At 34.5% G+C, this 19,513-nt stretch overlaps 1 protein-coding gene across 2 annotated transcripts in view; it reads right to left on the bottom strand.

Annotated features, from left to right (window-relative positions):
* Nucleotides 1–19,513, bottom strand: part of LOC135835697 (uncharacterized) — a 387,401-nt gene that overhangs the window by 170,069 nt on the left and 197,819 nt on the right. For both annotated transcript variants that reach the window (XM_065350086.1, XM_065350085.1), the window contains exons 3-9: nt 14,822–14,925; nt 13,675–13,789; nt 11,284–11,372; nt 10,346–11,025; nt 5,058–5,926; nt 2,565–2,787; nt 2,306–2,484 (exon numbers count right to left, since the gene is read on the bottom strand). In XM_065350086.1, the coding sequence (XP_065206158.1) occupies nt 2,306–2,484; nt 2,565–2,787; nt 5,058–5,926; nt 10,346–11,025; nt 11,284–11,372; nt 13,675–13,789; nt 14,822–14,925 (2,259 nt within the window). The remainder of the gene's footprint in view (nt 1–2,305; nt 2,485–2,564; nt 2,788–5,057; nt 5,927–10,345; nt 11,026–11,283; nt 11,373–13,674; nt 13,790–14,821; nt 14,926–19,513) is intronic.

Below are 19,513 nucleotides of genomic sequence, written 5' to 3'. Positions count from 1 at the left end.
GGGCGACAGGGCTGAGATTTGCGCCATTGGTCATCCCTTCGGAAGGTCTTTCCACAGAAAAAATTTCAAAAAAATCGCCGAACCTCCCTACCACTTCTTGATCCAATTGACGTGGAATGACCCTCGGTACTTATGGAATTGAAAGAACTAGAGGCAGAAACGTACGTCACAGAAAGTTTTGCACTTGACTTGAAGATAAAATATTTTAATTTTTATCATTTTCCAAACCTCTTGACAATTTTATTCCCCCTTCAATCCCCTAAAAAATTTTTATAACTCGTCCAATCTAATTGGGTTGAAGTTTGGCTCACTGAAAGAACACGTCACCCAGACCAAAAAACTGTCATTAAATTGATGCAATAAAAATTCTTTACCACATATTTTGAGGAGCTTCAAAGGTAATTTTATTTTGAAAACAGGGGTCTCAAAAATGTAAAATTTGCCATTGATTCTGCACCTCTGTTAAAAATTTTGGAAATTTTCTGCATAAATCAAATGTTTCATTTCATAGGGTGCGAAGGCATGGGAAGGAGCGATCTCATATACCCTCAAATAATGATTTTTTTGACAATCACATCATCGAAATCAAAATTTTCCGTATCTTTCGTTAAAACATTCAATTATTTAGAGAAATGTTCCCAAAATGACCTAAAAATATGAACCAAAAAGAAACAAAATTTAATTTTTACTTTAATCCACCCCCCCCCCAACATTCGAATACCTTTGAAATATTTTGCTCCGTACGTTCGGTTATACAACTTTGTTTTTCAAGGTCGATTACATTCTCAACATTTTTTGGATCAGGGATGAACCGAGTTCTTCTTTCTGATTATCAAAGAAGATCACGGGCAATTACCTATACTCGGTCAAAAATTGAAAAATAAGGTACATTTGAACATATGTATTAAACTATGTTCCAATAAACAACGAACACTGAAAGGTCTCGGGGAAAAGGCTACAATAAGCCTTCGAATATTATTAAAATTTATAAGAATCAGGATTTTTGGAAGTTCATAGCTCCTTTATAAGGGATACCCTCTCCTTACTTTCTCTCTCTAAATTTGAAAATTCGTCATCCATAAAATCTTAATATTAAGGTATATTGCTCAATGAAACTTGGAATAAAGCCAATAGACAGGCAAGAATTTACATAATTTAAAAACCAAAAAAAAAATCATTACTTTTTTATCACAATGATGCTAAAAAAAAAGGACTTGAAATTGATAGGAAAAATATCATCCTTCTATACAAAAGAAAGAAGAAGAAATTTGCAAGAGATGAATTAAAGAATGATTTTCGAAGGGTCATTGTAGCAGTCCATGGTCATTTCAAATAGGTTCACACAATAAAAATATTTCAAGAAATTTTAAACGAAATGAGACACATTTTATTTCAAAAACACGACGTATGTAATAAAGCCATCTACAATTCAGAATATTCTGACCTGTTGCGAACCAAAAGAGAAAAAAAAAATCGCAACTGATCTCACATATTATATTAAAAGATACAAGAACGATCAAAAAACTTGTTGTTTATATAAAACTTTTGAAACGACGAAAGCACAAAAAGCGTAATAAAAGAGATTTTTCCTCGCCATTTGACGACGTTACGCGTCTGTTTCAGAAGGATTTATTCTTCGTAGCTATTTCGAAGACAAATAGATACTCGGTATTTTTAGTTAAAGACGAGGTTATTCATCTAAGCTAAATAATGATGTAAATGGTGCGAGAAGACCTGAGAAACGTTTTTTTCTTCGTATTTGTTCTTCAATTCGTTCTCGTATCTTTGAAAAAATTTGTGTTTTTTTTTTCATTTTCATGAAATACGCGATTCGAAACAGATACCTTATAGTTTGAACAATTTTTTTCAACTTTGTCATCGCTAGTTTTCAATTTTTGATATCTGATAACCCAGAATGACCGTCGAAAGCTAGCCTTATTCTAAACTCGAAACTTTAATTTGTCCCGATTGCCCAGTTTTGAGAAAATAATTACTAGTCTTCAATCATGAATAAAAACAAAACATGTAGATATTTGATAAAAAAAACTAACTTTTTCTTGAAGAAAATTAAATTTCACAACGCTTTGGCTTATTCCAGAAACGACTATTTAAGTAGGTTCTTACCACACTGAAATACTTAGTATCTTTCGATTGAAAAGTTCACCGTGAATTAAACTTTTCGCGGTAAGATAGGAAGAAAATTGCATCGTTAATCGTTGCAAAATTCAAGTAAGATTTAACCCCTTGAACGGTCACGCGGAGACTCGAGTTTAGAAACTGCATTAAAATGAAAAACGTGACTCACCTTCTTAGAAACCTCCAGACTACGAACGCTGCTTTTACTTCTGATCGAACCAGATGGAGATAAACCCGTGGAATCGACGCTTGCACCTTCTTCTACCGATTCGCCGGGATTTGAACGTAACTTTCTCAATATGCATCCCGGAGTAACTGCCGACTTTATATTCGAAGATGTCACCACAGCTGAAAAGAAAATTTTCAAGTAGAGACACACGTGTTATTGGCGAGCGAGACGAGACAAAATACTAAAACAAAACAAGCACCTTGATGTTGGTGGCTGGGTTCTGTAATGCTGAGCCAACAACTGTCTACTATGTGTGACTGAAGGCGTTGTAAGATTGGTTTTGAGGTTAGATCCACCGGACGTATTCCTCGGTGATTCGCTAAACAAATTCGAGCTCCATTTTCCAGTAAATCGAGTACACATTCCCACGGGATATTAGACTGACACATGGCTAAATGTAAAGGAGTATTTCCAAAAGTATCCTGAAATTGGATAGCGATTTTAAATGACACGAAGTATGGTACATAGTATGTATATAAAAGAAATACCGCAAAGGGGTAAATTTTATTACAGCTTAATTAAATTTCAACGCCAGATAGACTTTTTTCTTTTTTATAGCGCTTCCGTAGCGAGCGCCAGTGACTCTGGATTATACGACGAAATTGTATCGCAAAATAAGGAACAGGATGGTGAGAAAAATATGGGTCGAATGAGAAAAGTAAGTACGAAGAGCTACGCCTTAAAATAGAGGTACCTACCTTACCTATATCTTTATCATTTGCATACATATTTTGTTTCCTTACAATTAGAGCAGATAATCATGATTTGAATCAATTTTTATAGCGATGCCATGGTCGAAAAATTGTGTACTTATCTGGTATGATTTTCTCACTGAAATAAAAACCCCTCTAATTTTAAGATCATAATTTGTTTCTAAATTGAAAAACAATCATTTTCTGTACATCAAACGCTTCTTTTGACCCAAAAATTTCCTTCATGACTCCTGATCTACAAAAAGTACCAATAACCTATTTTTAGTCTACAGTTCAACTGGCAAAAAGTGCTCTAGAAATCGAATTTGGTTCACGTACATTTTTGCAACCCAATAAATTCAGTTTGTTTCTGGTAGATATTGGTCTAAAATGTCAGAAAAGACGTAGCTACGTACTTTAGATTTTCGCTGCCACACAGGGCTTAAAACCCCTTCCATTTTCAAAATGGCTCCGACGATTTTTTTAAATCTAGTTCTGGGGACTTTCCTCATTCCAAAAATATTCTTACTTTTCAGCTCGTTGGTTGCACAATGGGACGTACATAAACTAGTGTCTCTTAAATGTGATTTTTGGGCGAATTTCATGGTTATTCAAAAATTATGCTGTGTGACCTACCAAAATAATCAAGTATCCAGAAAATCATTTTTGAGCTTTTTAGAACTTTGAGCCCGAAATTGGGTGATGGTTTTTGAAAAATGTATTGCGACCTATCAAAATTATAGGTAGTTTAAAACTTGACTAAAAAAAACAAACTTTCGCACTTCTCCACGAAAATATTTTTGATCATTTTTGAAGAATTTTGAGCCCAAAATTGAGTTATGACTTTTGAGATTTTTGAAAAAGTGTAACGCGATTTATCAAAATACATATGTTACTTACTCGTACAATTTTTCAAGAAAATAAAATATTCCATAAAAAATTCTTCTGAGCAGTTTAGAAGAATTTTAAACACAAATAGAGTCATTATTACTGGGATTTTTGAAAAGGGGGAATACGATTTATCAAAATGGGTTGAAATTTCGTGAGAAAATCAATTATTACTTCCATGAAAATTATTTTTGAGCATTTTAGAACTTTGAGCACAAAAATGTGTTAATGATTTTTGAGATTTTTGGAAAATGTATCATGATCTATAAAAATACGTGTTAGGTTAAAACTTGGCAAAAAATCAAACTTTCGCACTTCTGCACGAAAATGTTTTTGAGTGTTTTTGAAGAGTTTTGAGCCCTAAATTGAGTCATGGCTTTTGGGATTTTTGAAAAAATGTAACACGAGTTATCAAAATAGGGTAAGTAAAACTTCACAAGAAAATCAAACTTTTGCACGAAAATGTTTTTCGAGCATTTTGGAAAATTTTTTAGCAGAAAATTGAGTTATGATTTTTACTAGGGTATTTTGAAAAAATGTAACGCGACCTATCAAAATAGGTTCAAATTTCGCGAAATAATCAAAAACTTTCAGGATTTTTTTTTTGAGAATTATAGAAGAACTTTGAGCTCAAAATTGAGTAATAATTTTTGAGATTTTTTGGAAAGTGTATTTGCGATCTATTAAAATAAGTAGGTTAAAACTTTACGAGAAAATAAAACTTTTGCACGAAAATGTTTTTGAGCATTTTTGAAGAATTTTGAGCCCAAAATTGAGTCATGATTTTAGGAATTTTTGAAAAAGTGTATTGCAATCTATAAGTTAAAACTTCACGAGAAAATCAAATTTTCGCACGAAAATTTTTTTTGAGCATTTCTGAAGAATTTTGAGCCCAAAGTTGTGCCCTTTTCCACAAACATGTTGTTTGAGCATTTTTGAAGAAAAATTTTCCTGGGCATTTTTGTGGATACTATCAAAGAAGGGATACGCAGATGCATCCTATCAAAGTGGATAGAAATTATACTAATCTGAGGAAATTAATTAGGTACTTATTTATGTATTATGTATGTATCTGAAAAATGTATGCAATTTGGCAAAGCCAATCAACTCACTTGAAAATTGACATTCGCTCCGTACTTCATGAGCAACCCGGTAACAATGGCATTCCCTCTAACGACAGCTAAAAAAAGAGGCGGCAATCCGTACAAATAATTTCTTCCATAGGTTTCGCTCATTTCACCAAGCTTATTAGGAGGGATATTGGTGTTAATTTTTAAATACGTGACGTTCTCCATATCGTGTACCGCTTTGCTATATTTTTCTCCTTCTTCTAGATCTGATTCACAAAAACTGCTGCGATCCGGTGACGATGATCTGGACGAGAACGTTGAAGAAGTTGAAGACGACGAACTCGTGTCACCAAAATATCGATAATTTTCCAAACAATGTTGCTTATGAGATGCCATCAAATTATCAACATCGACGTCGTTATCGACAATAGACGACGTCGACGAATGCACAACCTCCAAAATGGAATCGTTTTCTTTGACGGATAAATTTAACAGTATACTTTTAAAAATTTCACTACTGCGTCTCAATTCAGCCATGATACTCCTTTCGGGAGTTGACTGTTTTTGAACACCAAGGGGAGAACTACTAATAGAAGTTTTCATAGAAAAAGATGCAGGAAGGGTGGAAACATGATGAGCGGAAATTAAAGGGCTTGACTTCAACGAAACACATTTACGACTGATTTCCAAACTGGTACTCTTCGGTATGGCGGTTGTTTGCGATTCTAACGAAAAAGATCTCTGTCTCGTTAAATGCTTGAAAGGCATTCTTTTTCTACGATCGGTTTGCGAACAGCTAGCTGGGGTGCTTCGTGAAACCCAACTAACACGTCTCGGAACCGACACGCTAATCGGATCCGGTACCGGTTCGGTTTGCGGTGCTGAACCCGACGTTGAAGGTATTTTGGTCCCTGAAAAATTTTCAAACAAAAACGATGTCAGGCCTCGAAAATCATACCGGATAAATTCCATTTTGAAAATGAAATGCGTCCGGTATAAGCGGGGCGTCTATTAATTCGAAAACATAATTTATCCGCCGCCAAACATCTATTGTAACAGTGAAAGGTATTAGTTGTCTGAAAAGGATTTCTAACCGAGGGAAAGGTTATTGGAACCGCGGTTGAAGGTTATATTAATGGGCAAGTCGTGTTAAATTCTTAGGTCCCGATACGCTTACCTATCTATTCGTCGCATCCATCCTTAACAACCCTCCGAATTTGATGTGACTTCTTCATTAGACAAGCACTTATCAGACACTCAAATTTCCGCTTCTCCGTGTCCTCTCTTCCCCTCCGCCACACCAGGTACCTGCGCTTTCTAGTATTCGGCGTAAATTAATTGTATCAATGTTCTACATATTCCAGTCACGAATTACAACATCTTTTAAAGGTAAATTAATTCATAGATTGTACCTCGCCTCCATCGCCATTTTCCAAAGCAACTTCGTGATACGGACCAACGCTTTATCGTGCCGTAAACCAGGTTTGGTAATTTATGTCTAAACGACAACTTAAATTTTCGCAGCAAAGCTGCCAAATTCTTCGCGTATAGACAACAAAAAATTCACCATCAAGTTTTATCCTCTATCGACTAGAAGCAAACCCCCAGAAGATTTTTGATTCGAAAAAGCAAACCATCGAGTGGAAAATTTCGTTTAAAGTTGCCTCGCTCGCTCGTCCGTATGGGTTTTTTCTACATAAGGGACGTGAGACGTGGCCGTGATATTTTTAAATTTATTTATACCGAGAATTTTTATTTAAAAGTTTGTTTTTCGTCGCTCCGACGATTTTACCAAATTCTCACAACAAGTTTCAGCCGGAGGTCGAGGTGGCTCTCCTGAGACATCGTTATTTATACGTTTACGAAATACTTAACCACAGAGCCACCGATTAGCGCAGGTCTCCGTGGGAGATCTCCCCATCACTTCGAAGATCTTTAATTTAAGCAGGTACATCTGATTTGTTCAAATCGTTAAATTTTGTAGAGGAAACATCGCATTACAGATAAATCAATTTTAGGAATAAAAACCTGGACATAATTTTTTTTTAGCCAAAAATTCTCCTAAGATAAATGCGTTCAGCTCCAGCAAAAAATTTTCACATATAGAAATCTCTTTTTTGGCGGGAAAAAATAAAGTTTTAAATCCGATTGGATCCAAATTAGAGGTTTGAAAAGTGGATTTGATCAAAGATTAGATCTGCGAATTGGATCTCAAATCCGAAAGATTTTGACCAAATTTAGCAGAGATCTTCATTTTGGATTGAAATTCACTCAGAAAAAATTGTGGCTTCGGAAGTGACCCTGCGGGAGATATGGGTACTCAAAAAGAGGTCATTTTCAGAAAAACTATGATGTTTTTGCTCTAGTCTCTACTTAACCTATTGTATGAACAAATTACCCAGTTTCAAAAAAAAAACCTTTGTAGTATTTGAGATTCTGCTTCGACCTACATACTTAGGTCATTTTCATCAAAATCCAAAACCAATTTAATGAGGACCAAAAAATTGGCACAACTGTATTCCAAAATATTCTCCCCGTTTCAGAAATTACATCTTTAGATGTTTTGACATAATGAAGGCTAGAAATGAGCCGTTATTTTTCCCCATTTATAGAGGGACGATTTTTTCAAATTGGAAAATAATCACATCAGATGAAAACGAGTAGGAAAAAATTCGAAGCAAAAAAAAAACAATTTTTCCAAAAATTCTCCCACTTTGAGTGTCTATGTCTCTATTATGAGAAGAATTCCAGAACTTAATTTTTTCTGGGTGACTTTCAACTCAAAATGAAGGAAGGTTTTTTTTATCGAATTTGGTGAAAATCTCTCGACTATTGTTCATGATCCACCCTATTAGACATAATTATTTTACTCCATTTTTTAGAAAATTTGAAAAAACCTAATTTGATTTACGCCCTTTAAGAGGGCTGAAATTTTGCACCGCTGTTCTTGAGGGTTTGAGCGGACGACTCGATTTTTTTCGACCTCAAAAATCAAATTCTAGCCCTTCATCGGGGGTACCGAAAATTTGGACACCCCCTCCAGGGGTGGTCCGCTAGGGGTTGAAATTGAACGGGCGGGGCTAAATATGAATGAAAAATAAGCTCTGGAGAACAATTTTGACCTCCCATGGGTAACATGGAGGTTTGAATTGTGTCTACGGCACCCCCCTCCCCTCCCAAGTTTTTTCAAATACCTCGAGAAAGGAGGCAGCACAAACGAAACGTTTTTCAGCACAAACCAGCACAAACGAATGACATGTGTTTGAAGTCAATCGGTGGGGGTGGGGGGCCGTGGACAATGGACATGCACCTCCTAATTTTAAGATAAATGATTGGATTCTAAAATTTTTTTACTGGACACTACTTCAATCTTTACACTCAGCGGGAGGGGAGAGGGTGCAAAATCTCGGATTCGTGGTTTCTTGCGGAACTGCCAGACATTAAAAACTGATATCTGAGAAGTAAATTTCGAGCTAATCTGCTTGCGATGCTTCAAAGAGAATAAATTGGGAATTTAAATTTAGTGAATTTTAAAAAATTCAAAACTAAACTTTCAAAGTGAAAGCTTAACTTTTCATGAAAAAAAGTTGAAAAAATTATATCAGCTTATTTCTTTGATATGGAGCCCTCCCTAAATCTTCATCGCTGCCTGTAAACACGTTCCTATCATCGAACAATTTTAAATGACGAACTTGAAATCCTCCCCCTGACGCCTCATTTGTCAAGTTTTCGAGGGAGTGAAGTTCGAATATCTACTTATTTTCGGATATAACTCCTCAATGTCTTTTCCCCCTTGCCCTCTTTTTTTTAAAAAAAAGTCTAAAAATTGTAAAAATGGGATTTTATGCGTTTATTTCTATTGATTTTGTTTCCTATGTGACATTTTACCCTCCTCCACTCCTCCAAAAAGTTGATGACAGCCAAATTTCGATCGATCCTTTTTTCATTTATGGAAGTATTCTCGTCTCGTTACTAAATTCTGTTTACTAGGTACCTAAGTTATAAATTTGTTCCACAACAAAAATTTCCTCACACAGCAACTCTCTTGTTAGGAAAAAAAATGGAAAATAAATAGGCTCGAGAATATGAAAAAAACAACAAAAGAATGAGAGAAGATTCGAGGAAAATACATAACTAAGTGAAATAAAAGAAACCATATTCGAGAAATTTCGAAATATTCAAAAGCAGATGAAAGAAGTTGTAAGAAGAAAAAAACAGGTCCAACAGGAGAAATCACGTTGCAACAAAAATCGAAAAACCACTTTTATTATAAATATTTTTAGGCTTGAGAAAAAAATTTAAAATTAGCCAATGATAACAAACAGGCCTAAAAATCGATACCTTCCTACTTTAGTTTCAATTTGACAAGATGTGAAATTTCTAAAAAGAGAGCAAAAGCTTTAAAAGGAGAAGAAAAACGGTGAAATTTTTCATTGTAAAATAAAGCAATAACGTTCTTATTAATAAAGGTAATGCTCCCTTTCCATCATACTTCGTATCAACATAACTAACAATTAAGAACCGAAGTGTTCAATTTAAAATCCAGAATGAAAGTCAACTTTGCTTATCTTATTTGGGCATTTTTCATTCAAAGCCAATATTACTGACGAGAGTTTTTTTCTCTTTTTTTTTTTACTCAAGTTAGGCACCTACCGGCGTCTTTCATATAAATCATTTCAATTACAAAGAAGCTGTCAACGGTTTTGAAAACAGCGCAGCTTTTTTCAATATTTTTCTAAATTAGGATAACTTTAAAGACGTGAAAAATTGTCATTTAATAAAATTAAAAAATAACGCTTTTGTGGCGAGATACGAGTCGGCGGCGTCCTAGCGTCTAGCAAAAGTGTGGGTATTTTTCTCTTTCGGTAGCTCTCCGAGTCAGTGGTTCACAGAAGAGATGAAAAGTTCCATATAACGAGGCAAGGGATGATGGTGAAAACATCGAAGCAAAACGTTCTCGCGTGAAAATAAATAAATAAAAAAGAAAAAGTTTAAAATGTTCGTCGTCGTCGGGTGTTTTTCTTTTGACGTACATACTAACAAAATGTTTCTCCGCTGCTAGAGTTATAAAAATGCTTTCATGTTTACCGGTCGTCGTCTTCGGTTGGTTTTTAATTTTATCAAATAAAAATGAAGACTAGATTAAAATGCTAACTCGAAAACGTAGCGACTGCGGGAAAACGCCATCGCCATTAAAGGCAACAGCGTCGATGACGTAATTGAATTAAATTCTTTGTCATTTTTCTTGCTTTTGAAGAAAATGAGTTCATTCGATATTGGGCGACGGTTTTGGAGAGAAAAATAAAAACAATGTGGGTTGATAGGCTTACCTGAGTCTTTTCCATCACAGCTATCTTCTTTAATTTCGACCTTTTCGGCGGATTGTTTGGAAGCGAAATACCTCAAAGGCGAGTTATTCGCTGATGCGGAGTATTTCTGAGGCGACGACTGGTACTGAGCGGGTGATTTTTGATAATGAGCTCCACTCGGCGAATTTTTCAATAACAACGAAGAAGAAATACTTTTTGGTAAATAGTGTAATGGGCAGTATACTCTATTTGTCGAAGAATTATTGCTTCCGGACTTGGACGAAGTACCAGATTCTTCGCCAAGTATGGCGGCAGGCTCGCCGACATATTGGCGTATCGTTATTGTAGAATGTTCGGCGGCCAGTTGCGATGTGGAAGTCGACGTTTTAGGTCGGCTCGCCGAAACGGTAATATTATTGTCGACATTTTCAAATATTCTGTTAGACAAACTAAGATAATTTGACTGGTTAGCTGAACATAGCCCTTTAGACTCCGGATCGATGCTGTACTTGAGGAGTAGTTTAACTACGTCCACAGCATCGTACTCGACTGCTACGTGCAATGCGTTCGTATATATGGCCGGTGAGTTCTCACCGGATGACAGATCTGTCGAGATTTGCGACGAAGACGACAACGACGTCGATGATGACGAGCTTGACGAATAGTTATATACATCGGAATTAATTTTCTTCCTGTCAGTCCTACAACGTGGAAAAAAATCATCTCGATTAGGTATACTCGTATACAGAGCTCGATGCACGGCGCGAAATTTTCGAAGCAATTATTTACATTCGCTTCGTCGAACAAAGATTAAGTTTTGATTCGAAACGAGCGATTTTACCACTCGAAGAAGCATCCAGAAAAAAAAGTAGCGAATTTAACGCGCTTTACTTCTTAATGGAGCTTCGTGTACGGGTGTCGATTCTGCAATTTATTCTTAGCAATAATCGTCTACTTACTTCTCTGTTTCACTTGAAAGCAATGGGGTAGTTTCTTGTCCTTGATTTTCATTTTCCACCAACGGTTTCCTATCTTGCGGTTCTTTTAACTGGAAAATACAAGCGCAATTCGATTATTTCACTTTTACGAATATACCCGATAAATTCATTAGCTTAAATTCGAGTACGATATTTCGATCGTAATTCTATATTCTTGCTTTATTTTTTCGCTTTTTTGCCTACAGAAAAGGAAAAAAAGAAGAAAAACGTTTTTTTGTATATAAGCCCACTACAGTAGGTACCTTAAAGCACTTAATTTTTCACTCAGATATAAAATTCGAGTTGAAAGGCCAATAAAAATTTTTAGAACTGAAAAAGTTTATATTTGCTGAGTGATTCGGTAGTAGGTAATCGGATTCCTTCGAATAAAATGATAGGCAACACGTGTTGCGTTACATTATACGAATTGAGAAAAATCTTAAAAAAATAAATTTATACTTAACTACGCTAGACAGAAAATACCGAACAATGGAATTAAATCAACGGTTTTTTTTGTTTTTTTGTTTTTGTTTTTTTAATGTACTCGGATCAAAAAAATAAGTCAATTTGAACTCAGCGCCATTGAATTAGTCACAATCTATATTCTACTTCATTTTTTAATTTTTTTTTCAATTTGATAAAAATTAGGGCTGCAGGTGCTTCTAAAGTTGTTGTAATGAATTTAGCTATTGAAAAGACTGTACAAAAGGTCTTTACTGTAATTTCTTGGAATTTTCACGCAATAGTTTCCAACTTTTGAATTTATTATAAATAATAAGTTGAGCTTTCATTGCAAAAGTTTCATTTTGAATTTTTCAAACTTTGAATTACTGATTTCGAATCTACTATTTATTTTCTTCACAACACTGCAAAAAGATTTCCTCCACGTTCAATCGAACTCGAGATATGAGTAACAAAGATCAACACTTTCATAAGAAAACATGAAATTGTGAAAATTTTGAGGCTCCTCCTGTCCCTCTTCAGAAGATTTGCACGTTTTTATTTCACAGAACAACCAAAAATTAAACGTCAAAAAATTGAGCAAAATCAGAATATACCTACTACACTCATTTTTGAATCGCGTTGATAAAAAATGTTTATACGTATTTACGGCAAACTGGTTATGCAATTTCATTAACGTCTTTAAAATACTACGATCGGCGTGCAATTGAAGGCAAATTAACAACACCGCACTTTCATGTTTGTAGACAATTTCATGTTGGCTGACGAGTCTCATTTCCTCATGAACTTTCATGTTGAGTCGGTATGTTGTACCTACTTTCAAAATAATAGATAGGTACTTTCAAAGTCTAGATGGAATTTAATACAAAAATGAGCTGTTGTAGGTAGAAGTATTCAAAAGTGACTTCGTAACTTATCAAAATGAGTTAAAATTTTGCGTAAAGTTCAAATATTCTGAGAAAAATGTTTTTTGAGCATTTTTGAAGAATTTTGAGCCCAAAATTGGATCGTGATTTTCGAAATTTAAAAAACAAGTACCAAGCAACCTATCACAGTGGCATAAAATTTTGCGAGAATTTAAAAATTTCAATAAAAATGCTTTTTGAGCACTTCTTGAAGAGTTTTGAGCGCAAAATTGGGTCATGATTTTCGGTATTTTTAAAAGTGTCGTGACTTATCAAAATTGGTTAAAATTTTACTAGAAATTCAAATACATATTTCAGAGGAAATGTTTTTTGAATGTCTCTGAAGAATTTTGAGCCAAAAATTGAACCATTATTTTCAAGATTTTTAAAAATTCATCATGCGACAAAATATGTATCAAAGCGAGTTAAAATTTCGAGAGAAACCCAAAAAATTTTAAAAACTATCTTTTAGAACATTTTTGAAGAATTTTGAAATTTTGATCCCGAAATGATGCAAAAAAAAAATGATCCTCTAACGCTTTCCCCTCGCCCACAAAATTTACCAAAAAATTGAAAAAATTGCATGATAATATGGTTCAACTTATTTTTTTGACAAAACAAAAAATTCACAAAATCCCCATAAAAAGCATAATATGTATTTCTTTGTACTATCATGGAATATGCTCCATATCCATTATCAACCGTCCTATTAATTTGGAAAGAAGGTGGATTTGGTCATCAAAATCAAAACAAGCAAAGCATCTTTGAAAATTTATATTCTGATACACTGTTTGTTTCTCTTCAAAATTTGCTCATTTCCTTGAAACTGCATGCTTTAATTTGCTTTTTAGTGTGAATTTGCCTTGACCTTGAAAATAATTCACATTTACAAACAAAACTGAGCAATTTTTTTCGGCCATTTTTAATAATTCGAGTGCTAAGGTGAATCATCAAAATATGCACAGACCCGAAAAATTAATAATCTAGTGAGTAACAAAACACTTACTTGAAATTTACCACGATGTTCGATTAAAAAATGTTTGACTTTGACAACGTCGTTTTCTTTAATAGCTTTTTCTAGAACAAAAGCATCTACTGCTGTATCTTCAGATGTACTACGACTGAAAACAAAAAACCAGATTAAACTAAAACAGCTAGCATTATCAAATACATAAATATATTTGTAGGTATACGTTTATACGTAAAATTACTCGCAAAGTAAACACATCTACCTACATAAGTATATAAGCACATTGAATATAGGTATACATTCAAGCATAGGTAGAAAAACAATTTTCTCCAGCGCGATTTCATGACAACTCGTCGCTCAAAACTGCCGCATTTTTTACTCAACACCCACGACAAACGAAAACAAAAGTTTTTGAAAAACTTACAACTTTGGAGGGAATTTCATAAACGAGGGCAATTTTCCACGACAGATTTCATGCTTGAATATGTCTCGCGTTTCGGTGGGAAAAAAATCTGTTTCGGCTCTATCGCCGGTGATCAATAAGACAGCGAAATATAGCGGCTCGTTTCGAAATGAAAACAAAAGTTTTCGTGAAATCGCTCAGGAATTGAAGTACAAAACTGCGAAGAAAATTATTTGCCTCGAAACAAGATTAGTTGGATGCGTACATATCGAATCTATAATTTATAGATAAATCTTTTCGACGTTTTATTTATGTTTTCATGTTCGGATGAATTCGTTTTTGAATCATGTGAGAGCCAGCAGTGATTCTATGGTGAGCCTAAATTCCAAAATTACGAAGATGAAGCTTTAGGTTTCATACATTTTTTTCAGGCAGTAGTTAATTTACATAGATGTACAGAAAAAATGATTAAAATATTTCTTTTTCAAAAGACTTGAAATTATAATTTTTTATTTTTCGAAACAATACGAGCGAATAATTAAAAAACTGAGGTTTCACGTGAAATTAACACAATCGTTATAATCTCTAAAAAAAAACATCCGCAATTACTCATGTTCTCTATAAATAGGTACGGCCCTCATACTATCATCAGCCACCAGAGTGAACGAATCAAATCTAATTTTAATTTTTTAAATTCAAATTCCCTTTGAAGTATATATTCCTACCCCTCTCCATTATTCCAGCAAAGCGATTAAGCCTCAAAAGCAAACAAATACATACCTGTTAGTATGTTCTGAAAATTTCGACGGACTACCCACGTCGCGTTTGTATGGAAATAGTACTTTCTGACATTTCACAACGCTCTGGTTATCATTACGATCATCCTGAAACGCATATGAAATTTCACAATGACAAGACAACACGTCAGAAAAAAAAATCATACAACAAAGCGCTCCGTTGCTCCGTTTCGCTTACATCTTTCAAACAACGCGCTATATAGATATTTACAATAACCGCATCTAAGTGCGCTTAAACCCCCTAAGGGTTGCTTGAAACAGTCGCCTAATATCCATCTTACATCGTTCTGTTGGTGAAAGACTAATCGTGAAATCTTTCACGAACTCGTTTCAAAAGCATCGTCAAACCAGCCAACATGCTTTTACCAAACAATACCAAACAATTTGTATTTCAAAAAACAACAACAACAAAAAACGCACCCAAGTCAAAGAATCTTATCTTCAAAATGGGTCAATAGTCCAATAAACTTCTATATAAGGACAGAGAAGAGAAACGTTACCAGAAAACGAAATCATTTATAAAAGAATCGTGTTACAGTAAACTACGAAGAAAAAAAAAAGTAAAAATAAAAATACTAAATAAGAACAGAAAAAGATACCAATCCTATTAACGTTTTAATTCGAATTCTAAAAAGTTATCTTTCTTGTTCTCTTTTTCTGTCTTTTTATTTTTGGTAAAATCGAATCCATTTAGCGAATCTAGCCGTGCAAAAATTCTGCCAACAACGCCAAAAAATAAAGACACACGCTAAAAGAGAAAGAGAAAATAGTAAACGTGATTTGAACTCTGATGTGTTGGAAATTGTAAAAGAATTTCACCCTAGATAGTATTATACATTAAAAGAGCAACCGTTCATATAAAAGGTGTATATTCGTTTAAGATGAAAAAAAAATGCCGGTTGGCAATTTATAAATTTTACAAATAGTGCGGTCCTATAGTCATTTATGATTTTTCCATGTATCTAATTTAGGGCTAATTCCTTGAATAAATTTCGTGTTACGGAAATTTCCAAAAGATGGGAACCTATTTCGATAAATTGACTCAATTGGAATTTACAAAATGAGTTACGTAACTTTGACATCCTCAGGGGATAACTAGATACATTGCCAGTCAAGGTCACTCATATGTAGAAAGATGACTCTTTTCAAATGCCGTAGGGGAACTTACTAAAAATAGGTGTTCCTAAAATATTAAAACACTCATTTCATATACAGAAGGGAAGGGAAAAAAGAGTAATTTCCTCAGTTCCTTGATACAAGTAATTTTTTTATACCATTCAAGGTCAATCAATGAAATAGCAAAGAGAATCATTTGATTTCAGAATCAAAACTTAGATAAATTGAAAGAGGGTTTTCAACTCCCCCCTCACCAATTGGCTGAAAGTTGTGTGTTTGATTTCTGATCGACAGTGATGCTATCATTGACCGAATCCAGGATAAAGATTAGAAAACAAGTTTTTTGCCTGATTTTCAATAAATTAAAAAAAAAATCACTGGATCTAGCTAAAGGAGGCATCAGTTGAACGATCAGCGATCAAACAGACACCCTTAAGCTAATGTAGTGGAGAATTGAAATTTTTTTAAAACGATCACATACGACAGCATCACCTGCAGAACAGAAACTTCAAAAATTCGCCAAAAATTGAAAATCAACTTCGGCAGCAAAAAATTAGGGGATGTAGTTTTTTTGTAATCCTCTTTCGACCCATCTAAGTTTACTTCCAAACGGAGATTCCGGAGTCAATGACTTCTTTTGCAGAGTCTCTCTTTTCTCATTGATTCCATGACATATTTGCAACGCCTTCAATTTTTGGTGTAAGAAAAATACGATCATATTCAACCTTCTTGGTGGGACATTCAAAGTTCTAAAAATTAAGTTATACTTATGTTCTGCCTGAATCCAAAGTTGAAGGCGCTAGAACCTTCAAAAATGTTGATCAGTCATTCCTCTTTTAATTTCAAAATGTGACTAAAATTTGAAAAGACCTTTTGTCCACTGTTTTGAGAATTCTGTTACGTAACACCTTAGGATTCAAAGTATGAGTTTATTCGAGTGCATCGTGCCCAAAAAGAAGTCACCGGATGTTGACCGAATTCAGCAGAAACCTTCATTTCAACTTTCGAGATCAAAACTCAGAAAATTTTTTAGCTCCGGAAGTTGCCAAAATATTAAAAAATATCATTTCTAAAATTGGGGAAATATTTTGGAACGCAGTGATGCCAATTTTCAAGTTATTATTGGCAATTTCAAGTAATTGAAAATTTTCCTTCCTTTTTGGCTCGATATTTTGAAATTGGCAATGACCAAAAGATTGGCAGTACCGGGTTCCAAAATTTTCCCCCAATTTTAGGAAAAATATTTTTTTTTTTTGAAGGGGGGGGGTGTTTATAATTACTAGATTATTACACCCTACGTCAGATTATATTGAGTTTGCCAGGTTGTGTTTTTTAACAAGAGTAATGAATTTTTCTATTTCGGAGGGGTTGTCAGGAATGGAGGGGGAGTTTTCATCTATTTGAAGAGATAATCGATCTTGGTGTAACTGGGGACAATAGAATAGTAGGTGTAGAACAGATATGGGTTCAGATGAGCAAAATTGACATGAGGGCTTAGGGGCTTTTAGGTAAAGATGGTTATGTGTGATTTTGGTGTGTCCAATTCTCAGTTTTGTCAAGATAACTTCTTCAAGTCTATTTAAGTTGGAGAGGTCTTTCCAAGGATGAACTGATTTTTTATGTTGAAAGAGCTTGTTGGCTGTTTGTTGGGACCAGAAATGTTGCCAATTTATGTATGTATATAAATTTTGAGTGAGAAAAGATTTGATGTCGTCAGCTGTGATGATAGTAAGGGAGGAAAGAGAAGTTGCAGATTTTGCATACGTATCAACAATTTCGTTTCCAGTGATTCTAATGTGGCTGGGAACATACATAAACTGTATAATAAAGTGGGAATTTTGTAGCTCAAATAGTTTTTTAAGAATATTTTGAACTATAGGGTGATCAGAAAATAGGTTTTGTATAGAAATCAATGAACTTAAGGAATCACTCTGGATCAAAAAATGTTTGTTATCTGGTTCAGAGGTGAGTATATCACAAAGGCAATGATAGATAGCAGTGAGTTCAGCAGAGTAAATAGATGAACAGTTTGGGAGTTTGAAATTTGAAATTGCACCATTTATAGAGTATGCATATCCAGAATAATGATTTGGTATTTTTGATCCATCTGTGAAACAGAGGTTGAATTCAGGATATTTTGATAGAAGTTCCAGATAGTTATTTTTAATTACTAATGGGGAATGCCTTTTCTTAGAATAATTATTCAAATAGTAGTCAATTTGGGGAGGTTTAAGCAACCATGGGGGAGGGGGGGGGGTAGAATATTGGTTTTTGAATGAGAGTTTTGGGGTCTATTTGAAGATTGGTTAATGTTCTAATAAAATCAGAGATAGGTCCTTCTAAATGTTCAAAAAGCTGAGAGTTGGGTAGGTGAATTGAATATTGGAGTGAGTGAGAGTGATTGGTTGGTTGAAGCTGTTGTGATGAATTTATTTGTTATTAAAGTTCTTCTGAAGTCTGGGGGTAATTCTGCTGCTTCACAGTATATACTATCAATTGGAGAAGAATAGAGGGCTCCTATGCAAATCCTTAGGGTTGAGTTTTGTATTGTTTTTATGATATTAAAAGTTTTACTATAGAGATATCCAATATCTTTCAATATTCTGACAAAATTAAGGTGAAATATTTGCGAAGAAAAAATTTTTAAAACACGAATTTATCCAAAAATAAGTAAGCGATTTACAAATTTTCAACAGCTCAGTAAAACCCTAAAAGTGCTCTTGGATTTTTACGGCAATAGCATAGATCGATGCAGAATCTCAAATACTTTCATTTGGGACTGGCTCACTTCACCTAAAACAGGTTGGGTAGTGACAGGAGCGAAAAAACCACGATTATTTTCGCGAAAATGCCACCTCTTTGAAGGCCCACATCCTCCCCTACAGGGGCACCTCCAGAGTTGAAAAAATTGCTGAGTACCTATCAACTCAAAATTAAGCTCTCTGCTAAATTTGGTCGAAATCCGCAGACTTTTTTTTCGCGATCCACTCCAATGTTTTTATTACTTATGTTGTACAATTTGTCCCTTCAATTTTTAGGTTGGCAAACCACTTTATACTTCTGTTGTGCAACTATAGGAGGGCTACTAGACTATGCTCTGTAAGATCACGAGAAATAACTATACCCACTTCGGCAGATTCTCACACTCATCTGTAAAATGAGCTGCCCAACTGTAAGTTTGAAAGATATACGTACCTACCTTATTTTTAATAAACTGTATATTTATTTAATAATATTTAATTAAACGTGTTTTTTTATTCGTTTGGGGAATTACAATTTCCAACTAGATCCATTAGATAATAGCCGTTTCAATTACGAAATCGTACTTCGGTGTATAAAAAATTGTCACGACATTTTTCTGTTCCCAGACTAACGCAATCTATTGTGATTAAACCTACGACCGAGGACGAATTCTAGCCGGATAAAAAGTGCGAGAAAACTCGATTGTGGTAATAGCATTACATGGTGCGGATTAAACGTGTTACATATTTCATGCGCAATATAAGAATGGAATACCGAAAGGAAAACACATCAACGAAATGAACACGGACGTTAATTT

Source organism: Planococcus citri, chromosome 2 (assembly GCF_950023065.1).
Source record: "Planococcus citri chromosome 2, ihPlaCitr1.1, whole genome shotgun sequence".
Classification (NCBI taxonomy): Eukaryota; Metazoa; Arthropoda; class Insecta; order Hemiptera; family Pseudococcidae; genus Planococcus; species Planococcus citri.
This window is presented reverse-complemented; position numbering and strand designations above follow the sequence as displayed.